We start from the raw sequence: 21,806 nt of genomic DNA on the forward strand, positions 1-21,806 counted from the left end.
GCACGATGTGCAAGTAGAATAAAGGTATTTTCGACTTACTTATTTTAGTACTTGAGCATTTGATTGTATACATATTGATCGTAATAAAATTCTTAACAACTGGTCAGTGGGCAGGCTCTCTGGGAACACGTCACAGGCAGCACAATACTGTTGTATTCTTTGCAAAGTGTCAGTCAATTTCAACACATGGTAATTTGTCCCGTGAAAAATAATTAAAAAATGGATATTTTCATTTATTTATAGAACCCCGCCGGACATCCCGGACAGAATGTAAAAAGTGGATATGTCCGGGCAAAAGAGGCCATTTGGTCGCCCTAACCATTATGATGGTGTGATCAAGGCCTCACCAGTGATTTTCTCTACTAACTGGGGGTGAAGACCCAATTGTAGCGCGCACTGTTGCCACTGGTAAACCTGCATAAAAAGTAAAATATGCTCTAGAAACCCACAGTATAATAGTAAACATCACATCACTATTAAATCATAAAAAACATTTATTGTCCAAAATTGAAAGATTTTATGACACTCCCCCGCTTTTGCAAACATCAAAATAGAAAATACACAACATATTGGAATTCCTTGTTACTTACAGCAAGCATAGTTTCTACACACTCATATCAACCTTGTACCGATGAGTGTAACAGAGGAAAACGTGGCTGTTTCTTTGGTTCTTGCTTACTTCACTAGTACGACAGCTTCACTTTGGAAAAGATAACCGCATGCTTTGGAAGAAGACCAGTGACTAGAGTGCCACCCTGCGAAGTTAGCTAGACCATAAGATGGAGAGAAAAGAGATAACAGTGGAAGCACCATGGAGAAATGCTCTTCAAGACAAGTGAAGATATACAAACTTCAGATATATTCATAGCGTACAATGATTTCCCAAATTTTACCAAGAACAGCAAAAAGTTTGAAATAACAGCTCTGATAGTACAGTAGAAGAATAAAAGTTGTCAGACATGAATATACAAGTACATTTCCACCTTTTGTCCTGTGTGCTTTTAGGCTGAAACACAAATTTGACTTAGTGTTTGAAAAAGGCGATAAAGCAGTGAAGATTTTTGGTTTTAAAGAAAAACAACTTTCTGCAAGCTTAGATATTTACCTGAGATGTAGTGGCATTGAGGTCAGCTTTTTAGTTTTGGTATTTTGACAACATAGAGTTAACAGTATTGCTCACTTTTTTCACACACAACAAAGAAAGGTCTGAAGTAAGTCAACAAAGAAGCATGGAGTGCACTACACCAAATTCAACAGGGGATGTTCCTTCACCATTTTAACCATGGTTCCCACAAACCTATTTTTACCCTAACTGTGTTTGTAAAGGATTTGATTGAATAACCTTGACATTAAATTCAGGTGTTTTTGTGAAATTTTCAAAATCAAGTGGGCTATGTCCAAGCAGACCTCCACTGTAGCATAAAATGATTGTACCCTGAAAATTTCACATCCTATTAGAACAAGGTCAACATGACAAAAAGTCAACTGTCCATTAAACAGGGAGCTTGGCGTTTGTATTGTAAGGTGAAATAAGCCATGGCACGCTCCCATTAACCCCTTACCTTGGGCTACAGGAGAGTTTTGGGGACTTTCGGAATATCCAACTCTGGAAAATAAATAAAATTGCAAACAGAAGCAGGGCAAAGGGACTTCAAGCAGTTCAAAAGATAAGACACGCAACGTCAATTCTGCCATGTTTATGCCTGATGTACATTTATCACTTTCCTATTTCTCACCTTATTATTTGATTGTGCGTTCTGCAAAAATTACATTTTAAAAAAGATTAGTGACGTGAGGTGAAAAACTGCATACTCTCCATTTTAAGGAACGGATATTCCAAATGTTAGAAGTGTAACATGGGAAATATCTGCATGGCGGACCATATAGCCAGCACAGCACATGCTATATATATAGTACCTATATTGAACCTTTTGAGTAATATTCAAAGAAAGCACAAATGAAAACAGTAAGCGAACAGCCGGTCTGATGCTAATGTGCCATCATCTTTTTGGCAAATTAACTCATTCACCTCTAGTCTTATTTTTCACAGCATGTGGTCCATGATTGCATTTTATATACACCCAATCCGCTTATAGGGAAAAAAGCTTGATTCTACCTTTTTCTGTTTGTCAATACAGTTGAAATCTCTCAATAAATACTGTACTCACAAACTGGACTGATCTTGTAGCTAAAATGGTGTTGTTTCCGAGCTTGAAATTAACATTGGAGCAAAGCATCAGATATCTACCTCCAAATCATCCTTGTTGAAAAACGTAACTGATGCATATACTCGTATGACTTTTTTTTGTAGTGAAGCTGGCACAGTGACACGACAACAAAGTGATATCTAAATTGTAACAGAGGTCCCAATGGGTATGTCCCTCCACTTGACCTCTAATAAATTACTATTATCTAGGACATAACTTGTAGGAAATCATTGGTCTTCTACCTTCAGATATTTCCACGACTCATGCTCTCTTATGGATTCTGGTAAGGCTTATTCAAATGCCACAATGTTGCTGCAAAAAATCTTTGCCAGTTCATGTGCTGCATCAAGTACATCCTCACTTCACAAACCTTTTAAAGCGAGAGAGGAAGAAAGGTCCAGAAAGTCTCGAGATCACGTCAAGCGTGATTTACATGACAGATTCTTTATCCGGGTATGATGTTTTGTTGTTGTCGCGGTGTCCGATGCCTTTCACTTCAATGAGCGGCGAGTGCTCAGCGGGTGGTGTGAAGGGTCTGACCTCGCCTAGCTCTGCTCCTCCTTCTTTCTTGGCAGTGCGGTCTACGAAAAACTGCAAGAGGCCTGCTCCGAAGGCATCGCCCTCCACGTTTATCACTGTGCATGTGCGGTCCCTAAAAAAACAAAAACAAAAATTGGAAACTTATTACCAGCAACCAGTTAAGATTTGAAAGCATTGTGATACAATGCGGAAGAAAAGGGATAACGTTAAAAACATATTATATTCATACATTCATAATATATTCATTATTAACTTTGAAATGAGCATATGTTGAAAACTCAAATGTCTGACCTATAACTACTAGTAGAGCTGGGAATCTTTGGGCACCTAACTATTCAATTACGATTACGATTCAGAGGCTCCGATTCGATTATAAAACGATTATTGATGCACCCTCCTCCTTTTTTTTTTTTTTTTTCCCTTTAAAATTTATTTATTTATTTATTTTTAATGTTTTGTACATTAGTTCCAAAATTGTTCAAAAATCCTCTCAGGCTAAACCAAACTACTATTTCAGTATCAAGTTAACATATAACAGTAAACAAATATACAAAAATAACAGTAAATAAAAAACTCCAGTCCCCATTCTGTATCAGCAGGTTTAAACTACATTCAATTAATTTAATGTTGTGAATCAACTGTTACAGTTGTTAAAATTGCTCCCGTTATTCCATAATTTCCCTTCCGTCTACTTTTGTCAAAGTTTTAAAACTATTTCATCATTTAAAGATAGATTCAAGACAAGATTCTGCCAATTTAGGAGTATTTTAGATAAAAAGTTAATTAGGTTCGCTACAACAGAGCCTCATTGAGAGGTCTACTGCTTTAAGATGGCGGCTGTTTACTTACGCCGGAAAGTCTGTCATTTCGCATCTCTGTTCAATAATACATGTTCTAACACCGACGTCGTCTGTCATTTTGCATCTAGTTCTACATATATATGATATCTACTGTAGCCGTATGTTTGTAGCAACTGGGCGTTGTTTGTAGCGGCTGTCAGCCACAGTCAGGTATGATTGTTTTTTTATCTAGCGGCATGAGTTGAACATGATATTTACTCTCGGTCCATTCCTCATTGCGTCCCAAAGACCGCGCTGACTGTGTTTTACTTCCGCCTTACCTGGTATAATTCAATAATCGGAATTTGGATATTTGTGAATCGTTCTCGAATCTTCAACGGCCGAATCGCGAATAATCTAAGAATCGGAAATTTTGCACGCGTCTAACAACTAGTATTTCACTACCAGCTGTTTTCTGAGTAGTCAACCCCTGAACGTGAGCTATTTTATCAGCATTTTGACTATTTTTCATTAGAATATTTTGTCCAATGATTAATGAATGAAACAATACTATTCTTTCACCAGGATTTTTTCGATTATTTAGTAATCAGTGGTAGAATACAAGTTGGTTAAATCTACTGTAAAAACTTCGCTTTGAAACTTCATGTGCTTGTGTGAAGGTAAAACTATCTTATCTTATAATTCAGTGAGGGCATGGTCAGAAACTACATACTAAAAAAAGTTCTGATGGTGAGCCAATCAGGGGAAAGAGGCGGGAGCTGCAGACGTGAGCAGGAAGCGACTATCTGCTTTAATTCTTTGGCGGAATTCAAAGCAGTTTTTGTCGATAGGTCTATTTTAGAACGACACTAAAAACGTTTTGGGATGGGAAGCAATGTTTTTGCGAGTGTGACGAAAAGAGCCATCATCTAATCAGCAATATATCTGTATATTTTTTTAAGATTCCACCCGTGAAACAGATCTCAGTTGGATCTTTCCCAGATTGATAAGTGGAATATTTTCCTAGCAGTTATATGTAACAATCAACCTGGTTTACTAGGTTAATTATCATTCATATACAGGGGCGGACTGGTAATCTGTGGGTTCTGGAGGATCACAGAACGGCCGGTGCCCTGGACGGCCGGCGGCCGCCATTCATTATACATCACTGTTTTTATCCCCCCTATCCTCTGATTAACTACAGTTCGCATCCAATCCGACAGGTGGCAGCAATGCGCCTGGCACTGCCAATCTGATAGAAGAACGAAGAAAGCACAGAGTAGCCTTCATTGGATCCTTGTGGAAGCAAAATAGCAACATGCGTCAATACGAATGGTGGTGGCAAAAAAAAAAGAAAAGAGAAGGTTAGGGAGAAAAAATTAAAGAAACTGGAGAGCGAAGCATTAAAATGTCATAAATTGACAAATATTTTCGCAAGCTGCAACGGCCACGTCGGGTAACAAGTCAACAGCCCAGCCCCCGGCGATGCTGAGTGTGGGAGCGGCAGCCGCTCTGACGTGCAACCGGTGCAGGGAGAGAGAAAAGAAGAGGGAGGGGGGTAACGATATGGAACTTCCCCAGACAAACGCAGGGAAAGTAAGTAGTGATGAAGAGGGTTACTTGCTCGGTATACTGGCAGTTATCCACCAGGTAGCTACATTTTAAATGAAATAAATGACAATTAAAGGGTTAGTGCCAGCTAGCCCATGTACCCGTTTGCAATCGTGTCAAGTTACAGTATGCTAGTCCTACTAGCACTCTCCTAAGAAAAATATTTTAGCTGTAAAACAACGTATGCACACGCAGCAGCAATATTAATTCAGAAGAAATATAACAAAATATTAATAAACTTTACTTTAAAGTTTAGGTAGTTAAATTGATGTTATATATATATGAATCATTTATATATCGTTTTGTTTTAAGGTTAATACTTTCCAATGAAGGTTATGTATACAGGATTTGTCTTGAAATGTTTATTGTATTTTCATTGAAATTTATTATTTGTATGGCAAGATTAATTATGGCAAGGCAAATTTATTTATATAGCACAATTCAACACAAGGCAATTCAAAGTGCTTTACATCACATGAAGACCATAAAAATCACATTTAAATCAACACAACAGGGGTCTCCAAACCGGTCCTCAAGGGACGCTGTGGGGCCTGGTTTTTGTTTCAACCGATCGAGTACCGACAGTTTAACCAAAGAAGTTTCTGCTAAAACAAGCAGCACCTGACTGCAATCAACTGATTACACTTGTAAGACACCAGATTGGTGGATACGTGTTGTCTTGTTTTGTTGGAATGAAATCCCTCGCCCGCTGCGGCCCTATGTGTAATAGTTTGGAGACCACTGAATTATGGCATAAACAATGAAGTCATTTTATAGACAGAGATATATAGAGATATATTATAATCAACTGGATACATAAAACTTGCTTTGAAAAATAAATTCTTTCATTTGTTTATTCAGGTTGATCATAGAGCTAGTACAGAAAATGAATCAAACTCCAGTTCAGCCTTGCAGTACTTTGAGCGCCTCAAGTCAGACAGTCACAGTCTAGACACATTTTCTTCATTTTTTCTCAAAGTGCACGAAATTGATGCATTTTACAATAAAATGTGTAAAAAAAAAAATTTTTTTTTAAATCCCCGGGGGGGCATGCCCCCGAACCCCCTAGGGGGTCGGTGTTTCCCTTCGTATAGCAATTCTTGTGGGCTGGGCTGAGTCAAAGTCCAGGGCTGCTTTTTAGTCCCAGTCCGCCCCTGTTCATATGTGAGTTCACAGCTTACATACAAACCTCTCTTTAAACACAAATTGGCGTGTCTGCATGTTTGGTACAGTGGGGCAAATAAGTATTTAGTCAACCACTAATTGTGCAAGTTCTCCCAGTTGAAAATATTAGAGAGGCCTGTAATTGTCAACATGGGTAAACCTCAACCATGTAAGACAGAATGTGGGAAAAAAAACAGAAAATCACATTTTTTGATTTTTAAATAATTTATTTGCAAATCATGGTGGAAAATACGTTTTTGGTCAATACCAAAAGTTCATCTCAATACTTTGTTATGTACCCTTTGTTGGCAATAACGGAGGCCAAACGTTTACTGTAACTCTTCACAAGCTTTTCACACACTGTTGCTGGTATTTTGGCCCATTCCTCCATGCAGATCTCCTCTAGAGCAGTGATGTTTTGGGGCTGTCATTGGGAAACACGGACTTTCAACTCCCTCCACAGATTTTCTATGCAGTTGGGATCTGGAGAATGGCTAGGCCACTCCAGGACCTTGAAATGCTTCTTACGAAGCCACTCCTTTGATGCCCTGGCTGTGTGTTTGGGATCACTGTCATGCTGAAAGACCCAGCCACGTCTCATCTTCAATGCCCTCGCTGATGGAGATTTTCACGCAATTCAGTATTCTTTCTCCTCTAAACACGAGAACCTGTGTTTCTACCAAAAAGTTCAATTTTGGTTTCATCCGACCATAACACATTCTCCCTGTCCTCTTCTGGATCATCCAAATGCTCTCTAGCGAACCGCAGACGGGCCTGGACGTGTACTTTCTTCAGCAGGGGGACACGTCTGGCAGTGTAGAGTCCCTGGCGGCGCATTGTGTTACTGATAGTAGCCTTTGTTACTGTGGTCCCAGCTCTCTGTAGGTCATTCACTACGCCCCCCCTTTTGGTTCTGGGATTTTTGCTCACCATTCTTGTTATCATTTTGACACCACAGGGTGAGCTCTTGCATGGAGCCCCAGATCGAGGGAGATTATCAGTGGTCTTGTATGACTTCCATTTTCTAATAATTGCTCCCACAGTTGATTTCTTTACAACAAGCGTTTTACCTATTGCAGATTCAGTCTTCCCAGCCTGGTTCAGGTCTACAATTTTGTCTCTGGTGTCCTTTGACAGCTCTTTGGTTTTGGCCATAGTGGAGTTTGGAGTGTGACTGGCTGAGAGTGTGGACAGGTGTCTTTTATACTGATAATGAGTTAAAACAGGTGCCATTAATACAGGTAACGAGTGGAGCCTCGTTAGACCTCGTTAGAAGTAGTTAGACGTCTTTGACAGCCAGAACTCTTGCTTGTTTGTAGGTGACCAAATACTTATTTTCCACTCTAATTTGGAAATAAATTCTTTAAAAATCAAACAATGTGATTTTCTGTTTTTTTCCCACATTCTGTCTCTCATGGTTAAGGTTTACCCATGTTGACAATTACAGGCCTCTCTAATCTTTTCAAGTAGGAGAACTTGCACAATTGGTGGTTGACTAAATACTTATTTGCCCCACTGTAGTTGTGTGGCATATGTCTAGCTCCATTGTGATAGTGCTCATTGTGATTTTGTTACTATAGTTTACATGTGAGTGTTGGACGTGCCAAATACCGATTTCAAGGTATACCGTGGTATGCAAACCTCAAGGTTTCAAAACCGCAAAAATTTTCCGTCATTCCGTCCCCTAAGGTATTAGGTATTTTTGTGTCCCAAAAATGCACGCAGAAATCAATCAATCAATCAAAATCATTGGTATGGGGATACTTCGGCTACAGAAAAGTTAAAGACGGCCACGGCTTTGAGGAAGAGGGCCAACCGACTTGTAAAACATGTTTGGGGAGGGTGGCTGCCAAGGACGCAGTACCTCCAATATGATTTCGCATTTATACAAAATTAAAGGTTAGTAAACACTGTCATGAACGTTTCCCGCCAGCCACGAGAGTTAAATCCAGCGTGTTTATTGTGTCTAGCGGTGGTAAAACGTGGTGTTCTTTTCTCTCTGGCATCTGTCTGTTTGGATAAGAGAGTGTGTTTATAATATAAACATGATACGAGTCATACACACGTGCTTTTTAATGGAAAATAATTATTTTGTTCTGATGGTAATAATGTTGAACTGTGGCTGTGGGTTTAATATTGAGCTGTGGCTGTGGGTTTAGGCTCACCTAAAGATCTGCATTTATTTTAATTTTAATAAGAATTTTTCGTGTTTTTTTTTTTTTTAACTTACCATTGTACTTATGCTCCGATTTGATTTTGAAAAATAAAAATCCTGTTCAATGGATTTTTTTTTAAAACCCAGATATCTCCAAGTAACATATTTTAGCTGCAATTGCAATACCGTGATATCTTGAAACAGTGATATTGTGGTATAATATGATATATTCTGATATTTTATTTAAGGTTATCATGCTGTCAGAATATCATACCGACACATGCTTAGTGAGGGTATTGAAATACACTGTCAAGACTGTGAATAACTGCTATAAACTGCCAAAATAGCTAATAAAGATATTGCCATGAATCATACTCACACTAGCCAGTCAACAGCCAAGATGAGGGATATGTCATTGGTGGGCAAACTGACTGCCTCCAAGATGATAGCAAGCGTCAATACCCCGCCAGCGGGTATTCCTGCTGCACCGACACTTGATGCTGTGGCAGTCACACTAGAAAGACAGAATTATGAGAAAGACATCAACAACGTAAAGAAAATAAAATTAAAAAAAAAACTAACAGGAGCATCCGGACTACCTACAGGATGGTAATGATTTGGATGAAGTTGAGGGAATAGTTGTTCAACTGAGCGATGAAAACGGCGGCCACGCACTGAAAGCACGCGGCTCCGTCCATGTTGACGGTGGCGCCTATCGGAAGAATGAAGCGGCTGATTTGCTTGGAGATGCCGTTATTTTCCTCTACGCACTTCATCATCAGGGGGAGTGTGGCAGAGCTATGACAGGGGGACAAGACAGAAGTCGTGAGCACAAAAATGGTTCAATTTTCTATCATGAAGCCCTATTTGTTCATCATCTGCCCGGTTACCATTTGCCAAAGTTAACATGTGTAAATTGGTGTCCATCTCATCTGATGTTGATTTAACACAAGGAGCAGCATACAAGTCAGCTATTTTAACCACTATACTTCCAATTGAATCATCCCCGAAATGCCATTCAGGCCTAAGTTCATTACCTGGACGCTGTTCCAAAGGCAGTGGCTAGAGCAGTGAATATTCCCCACAGAAAAGTGTACGGGTTCTTCCTTGTGATGACGAAGTAAATGGCGGGCAACACAATGAAGCCATGAATGGCATGCCCGACAACGCAGCATGCTATATATTTTCCCAAACTGGCAAATAGCGTGCCAACGTCCTCCATTTCCACAATCTTGCCAGCAACAAGGAACATGATACCAAAAGGAGCATACCTGAGGAAGGAAGAGAAAGATTTTGAATGGTAGTGGTTATTTTATTACTAGTTGTGGACACATTTATTCCTTAATTGAAATCCAACATTTACCGCCACAATGAATATATTTGTCAGTGGGGGTGTTCAGATACATCAATTGATTGATTCATCGCTTTGCGGCTTTTTTTCCACAGTGGTGCCATTTTTTGGTGTGTAAAACATTATTTTCTTCACTATCAGAGGTTTAAAAAATTTCATCCTTAAATACTTTGACCAACAATCTTTCACATGAAGGTAATTTAAAAGAAGTAAGGGACTGTACAGAGTATGTCACTTTTTTACTCGCGACTGCTACAGTACCTTAGTAAGTGTAACTGCTATAACTGCTGTCTAGAGCTGGGAATCTTTGGGCACCTAACGATTCGATTACAATTCAGAGGCTCCGATTCGATTATAAAACGATTATTGATGCACCCCCCTCCTTTTTTTTTTTTTTTTTTTTTTTAAATGTTTTGTACATTAGTTCCAAAATTGTTCAAAAATCCTCTCAGGCTAAACCAAACTACTATTTCAGTATCAAGTTAATATATAACAGTAAACAAATACAAAAACAACAGTAAATAAAAAACTCCAGTCCCCATTCTATATCAGCAACTTTAAACTACATTCAATTAATTTAATGTTGTAAATCAACTGTTACAGTTGTTAAAATTGCTCCCGTTATTCCATAATTTCCCTTCTGTCTACTTTTGTCAAAGTTTTAAAACTATTTCATCATTTAAAGATAGATTCAAGACAAAATTTAGGAGTATTTTAGATAAAAAGTTAATTAGGTTCGCTAGAACAGAGCCTTCTACAGAGGTCTACTGCTTTAAGATGGCAGCTGTTTACTTACGCCGGAAAGTCTGTCATTTTGCAATCTCTGTTCAATAATACATGTTCTAACACCGACGTCGTCTGTCATTTCGTATCTAGTTCTACATATATATGATATCCACTGTAGCCGTATGTTTGTAGCAACTAGCAACTGGGCGTTGTTTGTAGCGGCTGTCAGCCGCAGTCAGGTATGATCGTCTTTTTTATCTAGCGGCATTAGTTGACCATGATATTTACTCTCGGTCCATTCCTCATTGCGTCCCAAAGACCGCGCTGACTGTGTTTTACTTCCGCTTTACCTGGTATAATTCAGTAATTGGAATTTGGATATTTGTGAATCGTTCTCGAATGTTCCACGGCCGAATCGCGAATAATCTAAGAATCGGAAATTTCGCACGCCTCTACTGCTGCCTGTGTTAAGCTAATACATGACATACATGCTTGTATGAACAGTTAGTAGCAAGTCTTAAGTTTGTTAGAAATGTGTTTTTACCAAGCAGAGACTAACTGAAACGCAACTGCTGCCGCAGCACACACGTGGACGTGCACAGGCGCGTGTTTGCCCAGAGTGGTTAACCCGAATCTCTCTATGAAATGTAAGAAAAAGCGCTTTTTGAGGCAGTCAGTGTCTTTTAAAATGTCAGGGCCTATGTACTCATCAGAGCATTGAGGATGCATGCATGGAGTAGAAAAGCATTTTTAAAAAAACTCTAAATATCCAATGTAGTCTCTTTAAACAAAGTGTAAGCCAAATGTCCATCCTGACACAACTATCCCATTCATATGTGCGCCTGGGATCAGGAATGACCCAGATTTGTGCACAGACTAGGGAAGAAGCAGCACCTTATACAACCAGATAAAAACTACCAACCAGTAATGTCTTTTGTGTTGATTATTCCATTCTAGTAATTTTTTTGTCCTGTGAATAGGGAATTTTATTTACTTTCTGGTAACACAGGAACTAATTCTGTTAAAATATAATTCGAAATACACAATATTAATCAGAATACGGGCACTACTGGGAACCTCTGTGAATCAGATGGTGGAAATTGTATCTACTAGTAGTTCTGCCAATGTAAGAGTGCGAGTAGCGAGTACAGCCATTCTGAGTAGACTAGCGCCAGAACAGTGGAAAAGGATATTGATTGTAGTGTAACCTTACCACATGATCCAGGAGACTAACACCATAGTGGCTTCATTGAATGAGTTGAAGAACTTAATCAAGATCTCGCCTTCCTCCCCCAATTTCCTCAAAGCCACACCAAACACGATGGCAAACACGACGAGGCCAAGAATATTCATCCCGTCCTGGTTTGTTCCAAAAGGGACCTACACATACAGCACAATCAGGACACACATGAAGAAGCACCTTTCTTACAAAAAAAATGGCCGCAATTATGTCGACTTTATGCGGCCTGGCTTACCTTCTCCGCTGTGTAGTTGAGGACTCCGTTTGTGTTATTAACGCTCACCAGCTTGTAGCTTGTTGCGTACTGCAAAGGAGACGATCAGCTTAAGAATTTAGGGAAATATTCCCTTCTTAATTTTAATTTTTTGAAGATGCAAGATGCCGTGCTTACAGACTGAAAGGCAGCAGACACCAAGTTGGAGGGAAAGATGTTTCTGTGAAGAAAACAAAACAATCATGAACACACAGCATTCCTGAGCATTAGATGGCCAGATGAAAATCAAAAGTCCTGTTTTCTATTTATACAATGCCTGTTGGGCCTGAAAAACTCACAGGTCAAATATCTGACTATTTACTACAGGAAGAACAATATTAACATGTAAGAAAAATACAAGTGTAGCTGCAGATATGGGCATTCTGTTCAATGTAAATGGCACAGGTTTTAACTTTTTGTTTTGCCACCACCTCTAATATACAAAGGTTTCCCCTTTAAAAGCCTGTTTTCCTATTTTGACTAAAATCAGGCCATCAGCATTTACATCTTAGACTTTGCAGTTTTTGTAAACTGGCAGGAAGTTTTTTTTTTTTTTTACCCTGAATTCAGTTTAGCATTGGTTTGACATGATTTACAGATACCACACTGCTCCAACACAAAGTAAATGTATGATATCCAAGCTAAATTTCTAAATTTCTGAAAACACTTATTTAAAAGTCACACAGCATAGAAAGACCATTGATGAAAATGTCCAACTCATATTATACTCCTAGGTGCTGCACTGAAACCCCTCTCTAAGAAATGATCTTTTCAACGGACACTTCACAGAGTGATGAAGCAGTACATGTACCGACTTCAGGTTGTCATAATCTTCTTCTTGAAGCAACAGATCTACCTGAAGTCGAACAGAAAGCCCTAAACTCTGTCCCTCTCTGCTCTTGATATTGGAGTTACAGTAATAAGCAATTATCTTGAGGCCCCAATTCAGGACATTTCCTTCACTTTTGAATGAAAAGAATGATCAGCATCCAGATTTAGAATCTGTCATGGGATAAATGACAGGACGTCATCTAATTGGATCACAGAATGAAAAGCCACAAAAACATAACACTACTGCAGTATTGCACTTGGAATACAGTTTGATTTTGTTTGAATGGTAGCATCTTTAATAATAGCTTTAGAAAATTTTTTTTCATCATCCAACTTTCTCGTAAACTAACAAATATATCGTTGTATTAGGACTTTCTTATCATATCATTCATATTAGTCTAATAAAAGGATTCTTGATAAACTAGGATTTTATCTAAATACAGGTAGTACCCGGGTTACGAACGATTTCCGTTCCTACGCTGACGATGTAACCCTAATTTCCGTGTAAATTGGAATTAACTCTTAAAAAAACCAAAATAACTATCCAAAAAGTCCATAAGTATAGTCTTTTGTTTAATTCATTTGCTCCCAAAAACGTAAAAATACATTCTATTTTTAATTGTTTCAGTGTCCCAAAAACGTATTTATACGTCTTTTACGTTTTTGTTTTTGTTTTTTTTACATGAGACATCTCTAGGTTCTGATGCAAGTTCGCTCCAAAGCACAACGCTCAAAATCCATTTTAAAGCAATAAAACTGGCCACTGGAGGGCAGTAGCGCATTTGGTAAGAACTCATATCGGACCATGAAAGGAAATGAATGAAGATAAATAGTCAGGAAACAGAATTTGGAAGAAGTAAGAAGCATGAGAAAAATGTGGCGAACGATGTAAACACATGCCCCACACTAGTTCCCTAGGTGAATTCTGTTATGGGGTAGTGGTCACTACAAAAGAAAGATTCAAAAAAATCTATCTTGATGAGACAGACAGGCGGTGATGAGGGAAAATTTTACCCCATCTGCCGATACAGCCGCGGCCACAACAGCGTCATCTCTCAGTTCAATAGTTTAGTTATGTGTAAATAAATTGTTACTTTGCTATCAAAAGCTCTATTTGTCTTGTTGTTTATGTTATTTTGTAGAAGAAAACCTTATTCAGATGTTTGGGATGTCACAAAAGCAAAAAATAGCTATGTTAAAGTCAAAGTTATGTTTGAAATGTATGCTTTTACAAAAAGCTCAATTTCTCTGTTTTTTCATCAGAAATTGCAAAATTTCTCAAACTAATCTATTTTCTAGTGCTGATATCTAAAGAATGGAAAAGATATGAACTTACTTTTTTTTCCCTGCTGAAAGAAGAGTCTAATCTTTAGTTTATATAGCAATAGAACAGAATTTTCTGTTTGTCTGTGCTTGCTAAATCAGTCAAAATCTAGTAAAACGGCTGGGAGCGAAGGGGATCGCTCCAGTGAAAATGGCTGGGAGTGAATGAGTTAATAGTGGAGTATACACTGCCCTCTGGTGGCAGTGTTGGGTGTGGCTGGACTGTCGTTCAATAATGCTTCCATACAGGAGCACTCAGACGTCTCACATGGATAAAGAACAGCTGCGCACTGGTTTGGCCCATAGAGCAGGGGTTTTCAACCCAGTCCTCAAGGCACACTGTGGGTCCTGGTTTTTGTTCCAGCCGATCCAGCAGAGACAGTTGAACCAATGAGGCTTCTGCTAAAACAAGCCACACCTGACTGCAATCAACTGATTGCACTTGTAAAACACCAGATTGGGGAAAAAGTGTTGTCATCTTGTTTGGTAAGAATGAAATCCTGCACCCACAGTGTGCCTTAGTGGAATAGGTTGGGAACCCCTGCCATAGAGGACTTTTGTGAAGCAAATTAGGCCAATTTAATCTACTAAATTTACATATTGATCAGACTACATGGACGTTTGAACACCAATCGATTTGTGTCAAGTTTTTCATTGTTAAAATGCGTGTTACGGCTTTACAAATTGCCAAAAGTGAAGGAAGTAAAAAGCTTCACAAAGCACAATCGCTTAGCTGTCCGTCGATCTGAACAACTTCACGTTTAGTGAGGACAGAACAAGTCCTGTTAATTAAGTAAAGTGAAAAATAAGATAGTAAAGATACTGTGAAGTACAATTAGGTAATAATGACGACTGGAGACAAAATGGCGGACAAGACTCCCGCGTCGTAAAGTCGAAATCGTGTAAGTCGAGTACGTCGTAACCCGGGGATTACCTGTAGTTCAACTTTCATTACATAAGGTTAATTATATTTATCATATTACAACAATAACTGCAGTTTGATTTTCTCATTTTATTTCCAAGCTTTTTTTTTTTTTTTATTATTGCTTTTTTATCTCACTTGTAGGATGTTATTTAACATTTCGTATTTATGAAGCCTTAATAAGCCTTCGTCAAACGTATATGCTTATAATTTATTGGTATGAAAAGCAAATTTGGTGCAATTGTACCTAAATAACCTATTGCCAGGTAACTTTTTTTTCTCAAGTCAAAGCATGTGTTTTGACAGTTGATAATCAGTTTGTATTAGACATATGAGAGAGAGGAAAACAAAACAAAAGGAGTTGGGAACAGTCGACACATTTGTGTGTGGTGCAACTTCAGGGAGCGTTGCAGTGATACGTGCAAAATTAAGTCATGCCAAACCCGAAGCAAATGTGCAGGTTTACCATGAGGGGCCTTTTTGTTTTGTTTTTTACACTTGGTTAACAGCAGTAGCCATGTTGCCTCATGAACTTTTGTCAAGAGAGCAGGACACCAATTGAGAGGGCTCGCTATAATAAGAGACACGGGTTTGACTTGCTATTCTATTATCATAATGGCTCAGTGTGAGTTTGTGTGTGTGCACTGCACGGTTGCATTCCCCTATTATTCACGCCACCCCCTGGTCTGGCGATCAACTTAACAATTTCATCATTTGCATTCTAATTAACCATGCTATTGTTATGTTAACTACTATTACTTCATAAAAGACTTCATCTGAAGATGTTTTTGGTCTGATTTATATGGCTTTTGTTTAAGAATGAGCAAGAACAGACCACAAGAGCATTTGAGTTGGTCCAGAAATAAAGAAATACTCAAAATGAACTGTTATAAAGAACAACTTTCAAGGCATATATTCTGTGAAGAAAAAAAATAATTTTACTGAATCTTACAGCGGTTGTGTGACAATCTCATTTCATTGAATATTGGATTGAGTATTTTACTGGATCTCTGGGATCAACCCATGTGTATGTATGTATGGACACAGATAAAGATGGATAAAGAGAGGTTCTTGATCATATGCATCCCGCCGGAAAGAATCTTGTTTCATAAAGGAGAGACAATTGTATTTTTCTGATGTGTAATAGTGGAAAAAATGGAACTAAAAGCCAACATTTCCCGGAAGTAGGCGCAAGAGCAGACATTTTTAGATGCACCAGCAATTTTAGCCAATCATATGCGAATATGTCTGACTGTCTCGCCTACTCGTCACACATTGTCTACTCACTAGGATATGCGTGCGTGGCTATTGGGGGAATACAAGCTTTAAACGACCCAGGAAGTGAAACTGGGTAAATCTGAGGGCGCTTTCACACTAGCGCTGTTTGGTCCTTTTTAAACGGACCACAATTCTTTTTCTCAGATAGTCCGCTTCGTTTTATAAATGTGAACTGTAGTTCGGACCAAAACAAACCAACTGGTCCACTCAAAAAACGTGTGTTTCGGTCTGCTTTAAGCGAACCCTGCTTCCACAAGCGAAGCAGTGTGCGCTTCTTACATGAGCCGTTTTGAGGCTCCAAGCTCCCTCCTCACCCAGTAAGGAGGCATTTTCCTCTTCTAAATTTGTCCAATCAATGAGTGCGCCTTTCGTCCACGTGATGCTACTCGAAGAGTTCGGTTGGCGAAGTGTGAATGCTGAAACTTTTCAACAAGTCATTTGCAAGTGTTGTTGTGAGGTAGCTCTCCAACCGGACCCTGGTCCTCTTGTTCTAATGTGAAAGCGCCCTGGGTCTTAGACAAAGAAAGGAGTAAGACAGCTAGCAGATACCAAAACAGGTACTGAACAGGTACCGAAATCGAAAAGAATGATTTCTTAGCCATTTTTGTTTACCTGTTTTTAGTGGATCATCATTTATTTGCTGTACGTGTGAAGCGTGACTGACGTTGCGTTGGAGACACTATGGCTGCGCTTGTAAGCATTGTCAATTTTTTGTTGAACTCAATGACTGCCATCCAATCCATTTGAACTGGAAGGGTTACCAGTTGGGTTGTTCCGATCATGTTTTTTTGCTTTGCCGATCCCAATATTTCCCGATCCGATTGCTTTTTTTTTTTTTGCTCCCGATTCAATTCCAATCATTCCCGATAATTTTTCCCGATCATATACATTTTGGCAATGCATTAAGAAAAAAATGAATAAAACTCGGACGAATATATACATTCAACATACAGTACATAAGTACTGTATTTGTTTATTATGACAATAAATCAAGATGGCATTTACATTATTAACATTCTTTCTGTGAGAGGGATTCACGGATAGAAAGACTTGTAATTCTTAAAGGATAAATGTGACTTTGTATATTGTGACTAAATATTGCCATCTAGTGTATTTGTTGAGCTTTCAGTAAATGATACTGTAGCCATTTAACTGTTCTGCCCAAATGCATGATAGGAAGTGCAACCATGACTCTGCGTAGTGGCACCAATTAATATATCTTCTCTTCGTTGGGAAATAACATAGGGTGTTAAGAAAAAGATCAACTACTACCTCTCTTCCCCACATTGCTTCCCACGAAATTTCTAATTGTTGAGAGAGGGATTGTAAGGCTTTTAGCCAATTAAAAAAAGGCTGCAAAGACTGCCAAAATCCACCCTACTCATTTTACGCTGCCTTTTAGCTCTGTATATAGGTAAAACGGCGCCATTACAGTTTGAACGTGACAATGCCTGAGTGAGTCATGCAGCGCATCCGCTAATTGCGTCAAATGTTTTAACGTGATTAATTTTTTAAAAAATTAGATACCGCCGTTAACACGATAAATTTGATAGCCCTACTTTAAGCCAAACCTAAAGACTCTAGATGAGTGTAAGACACTTTGTCTGTAACGTTAAATACAATTAGAAAACGATTTAATAAAAAAAAAAAATATATATATATATATATATATATATATATTAAAAAAAGGCATGTCCGATAATTTTTTGCCGATTTGATCGATCGGGACATCTTTAGTTACCAGCAAATGAACATGACAAATTACATTGATCCTTCGCTACTTCATGCTTCCAACTTTGCGCCCTAAGTCCATCGCGGATTTTTTTTCAATTAAAAAAAAAAAATACAGATGAGCTGTCCCGAGCCGATCGCATAGTCTCACTCTCCCTCCCTCTCCCTGCTTTTGTTTTATTTTTATTTATTTATTTTTAGCCTATTTGTGATTAAATGCGATCTTTATGTATAATTTTATTTCCGATTTTGATTGTCTTGGTTTTTACGTTGTATTGATTTAAATGTGATTTTTATGATCTTAATGTGATGTAAAGCACTTTGAATTGCCTTGTGTTGAATTGTGCTGTGTAAATAAGTTTGCCTTGCCTTGCCTTTTTGTTGGTCAGGCAGTGAGTGTAATGGAGTTCCTTATTAAAGTTAACAATGATTGACAGACGTTGATGTCTGATCTTGCCAGAGAAGCTAGTTACTAAGCACCGCATGCGTCAATTATCATTTAACTTATCATTGTGTGTGAGCAGCTGGAGTGGATTTGAGTGGACTCACTCAATGAAGCATCTAAAAAAACCAAGTATTTTTCTGCTTTATTCTTGTTTAAAAAATAATGCGGTGGGACAGCAACGTGCTTAAAACCTATCATAATAATTACATTTGAAGTGCTTAAGAACCATTTAACTTTTTAATTATACTTTGGGGAAAAAAGTGGGAAAAAAAATCTTATGTATAGATCTCTTTCCAACGCCAAATCTGAAGAAATACATTGAACACTAGGAGTGGGAACCTCTTGGTACCTCACGATACGATATGATTTGCGATACAAAGCTCACTGACGATATAGTGAATTAGCGATACAACGATTATTGGTCAGGAAATCATTCGAGGATATTCTACAAAAAAACTAATCAACAGGAAAACAAGCTTCTGCTGTGAATTGGAATGAGTTTATCACTAGTAGACGTCCAATCCATTTGAAGTGGGAAGGTGGCAGCGAATGAATGAATTCGCTGCCACCTTCCCACTTCAAATGGATTGAACGTCTATGGCCGTCAGTGGCAGCCAATGCCAGGCAATGAGTAATTTTGGGCCATTTAAGGTCATCTACCTGATTTTCATTTACTTCCTGTTGATTGTGGGGTATTTCATGGGTCACTTGCTGTTTATTTTGTGTTACAGAACAGGAAGTGACCTGTAAATGCCCCGAAAATCAGACAGAATGACTGCGAATGTTCTTGTTTTTAAATGAACGAACGTTCCCAGTCTAAATGGATTGGGCGTCGAGAACCGTCAATGGCAGCCTTTTTTTTTTTTTTTTTCTTTTAAATTTGACACCTTTTTAAAACGATATCTCGATTCTTGACAGGAGCATATTGATAACCTTTTGGATACAAAATATCCCAATATATCACCTTTTCGATATTTTGTCACACCCCTATTGAACACACACAATTTTTTTTCGCTAGTTCGCGGGTTTTCACTAATCGTGGTGGGTTCTCGTCCCCGTTAACTACGTTCACAGCAAAGACGATGTTTAGATTTCTATCATCGTAAATGGCACTGAAAGAGTTATTATTTTATTGATGATCAAATCCAAGAAATGTGCGATTTATATACCTAAATACTTTCTGCAACTTTGGTCTTTGAGGTCATTTATACTAAGTCTTTTGTTTTAATATAATACGCCCATTAGGTTAACAAATTCCGATGAAACCTAGGGGCAGTTTACATGGCGACTCTCTGACACAAAGACGCAATGACTGAGTTGCGGACTTGCCTCGCGTGCATATGGTGTCGGTGAAGACGGAAGACGAAGACGAAAAATTCTGAATGCTGCCTCCAAAGTGGAAGAATCCGATTGCGGGGGGTTGAGGGGGGCTTCCTCGGCATGCATATCAAAGGCTCCTGCGGCGCGAGACCGCGCTGTCAATGTCAGCACTCGTACACGTCACATTGGGCGTGCGCAGCTAAACATTAAACATTAAAAACAGCAAATTTGGCAGAATGTCGGCTTTAATTTACTGTTTTAATATTTTTTAATTAAATATGTTGAACATTTCAATTTTTGTGCCTTTTTGAACAAAAGAAAAATGACATTGCTTCGAGTGGGCGGGGATATTTTTTCCGGGCTGAGGGAGCTTGGTGGGGTCAAAGTGCATCATTAAATCTGCACCATTATTGCATCATTAAAAGTGCGCCCAGTAAAACTGCACTGCCCCCTAGGGCCTGGCATGAATACTACATCGTTTTCATGCGGAATGGCGACATTGTTCAAATGGAGACGCAAATGCAAATTTGAAATTTTTCGTATTCTCGGAGAGTCACCATGTAAACGGCCCCCTAGTAAAGCTACTTTTTTCTCTTTTTCTATTTAACTTTCAAACCCACCATATAAAGCACTGCCCCCTGTGGTCGAATGCTCCATCACAAAGAGAAACCCTGCATTGTTAACAGTAGTCAACAAACGACATATGCTAAATAAAACGTTTCCTTTGTGGTAATAAAGGTATCATGGTGGCAACAGAACCAATTAATTCACTTAACTCCCTATGACAAACTGTTAAGACACAACTGATAACGACATGGAGGCAATCTGCAAGTAAAAACGTCAAAGTCCCTGTTTGTAGTCAGTGACAATAGTGACTGGCATACTTCCTGCTTGTGACGAGAGGACTTCGCCAACATTTCATCATGTGCTTGTGAACCATTCCAGTAAATTTGACTTCACATGATCTTATTGTTTAAAATTCCCAAAAGGTAGAGAGACAAAACACGTGTAATGAATGTGGCACATAGGTGCCCCTTTGAGCCTTGAGTGTTAATTTAGCTTGTTGTAACAGGAGCTGATGCAACTACAGGACTCATTGCAGCTATGTCGCGTCTACAACACACGTGTCGTGTAGTTAAAAGTTTAATGTGTGATTTATTGGATAGAGAACTTAACACAAAAGAATGTTGGACTTTGAAGGTGTCACTCACCTGATCAAGTCTAAAAAGGAGTCTATGACCTCTTTGGGCTCGGGGACGCTGGCATCCAAGCCGGCAATTTGAGGTTTTCCCATCGTTACCGAGCCAGGGCTGATGATATAGGCCATCACCACGCCGATGGATGAGGCGATCAACGTGGTGACCAGGAAAAAGAGCATCGCCCAACCTCCCAGCTTGCCCAGGGCTTTTGGATCGATACTTGCCGCCCCGGAGACCAGACTGCATACCACCAATGGGATAATAATCATCTTGAGCAGCCGGATAAGCAACTCGCCTGGGAAGCCGATGTAGATGATTTGGGTGCGGGAGAGTTCCACGTTGCGCACGCCGAGGCCGATGAAAACCCCTATAATGACGCCCGCCACGGTCAGAATCACCAGGAGGTTTGCCATCAGTATTCGCTTTACACGCCGGGAGAGAGGCTCCGACGAGCCGCCGCCGCCGCGGGACAAACCGTTGGCCAGCTGATCCTCTCCGCCTTTCGGGGCGGTCACATTCTCAAACTTGTCGGCCATAGTTTTAAAAAATATATAAAAGTTGTTAAGGAAAAAAAGTCTAACTTCGTACTCGTAGTGGTAGTTGAGAGGTAGACACGGCGAAACTTCAGTACCGATTGATTCTTGTTTGTAGTGTGGGAGGTAGCCTGTAGGGAGGGAGTAGTAAAGAGTACAGTTTGTGCTTGAAAGGAGATATGCTAAACGTCATATGGG

General features: G+C 39.1%; 1 protein-coding gene across 1 annotated transcript; it reads right to left on the reverse strand.

The window, feature by feature from the left end:
* Positions 1 to 476: 476 nt before the first annotated feature.
* Positions 477 to 21,765, reverse strand: slc1a5 (solute carrier family 1 member 5). Its single transcript, XM_057839223.1, has 8 exons — positions 21,088 to 21,765; positions 12,165 to 12,207; positions 12,009 to 12,077; positions 11,747 to 11,913; positions 9,494 to 9,727; positions 9,060 to 9,254; positions 8,836 to 8,970; positions 477 to 2,859 (listed from the first exon to the last, which is right to left on the reverse strand). The coding sequence occupies exons 1-8, from the start codon at positions 21,609 to 21,611 to the stop codon at positions 2,637 to 2,639; spliced, it is 1,590 nt and encodes a 529-aa protein (XP_057695206.1). The 5' UTR covers positions 21,612 to 21,765; the 3' UTR covers positions 477 to 2,636.
* Positions 21,766 to 21,806: the final 41 nt, after the last annotated feature.

This window comes from Corythoichthys intestinalis, chromosome 6 (genome assembly GCF_030265065.1).
Source record: "Corythoichthys intestinalis isolate RoL2023-P3 chromosome 6, ASM3026506v1, whole genome shotgun sequence".
Lineage (NCBI taxonomy): Eukaryota > Metazoa > Chordata > Actinopteri > Syngnathiformes > Syngnathidae > Corythoichthys > Corythoichthys intestinalis.

Coding starts and splice junctions, on each gene's coding strand:
- slc1a5 (XM_057839223.1), bottom strand. CDS start 21,611: ATGGCCGACAAGTTTGAGAATGTGACCGCCCCGAAAGGCGGAGAGGAT. Junction 9,728..11,746: donor TTAGTCTCCTGGATCATGTG/GTAAGGTTACAC, acceptor TTCCTTCCTCAG/GTATGCTCCTTTTGGTATCA. Junction 2,860..8,835: donor TTGGCTGTTGACTGGCTAGT/GTGAGTATGATT, acceptor TTGTTTTTTTAG/GGACCGCACATGCACAGTGA.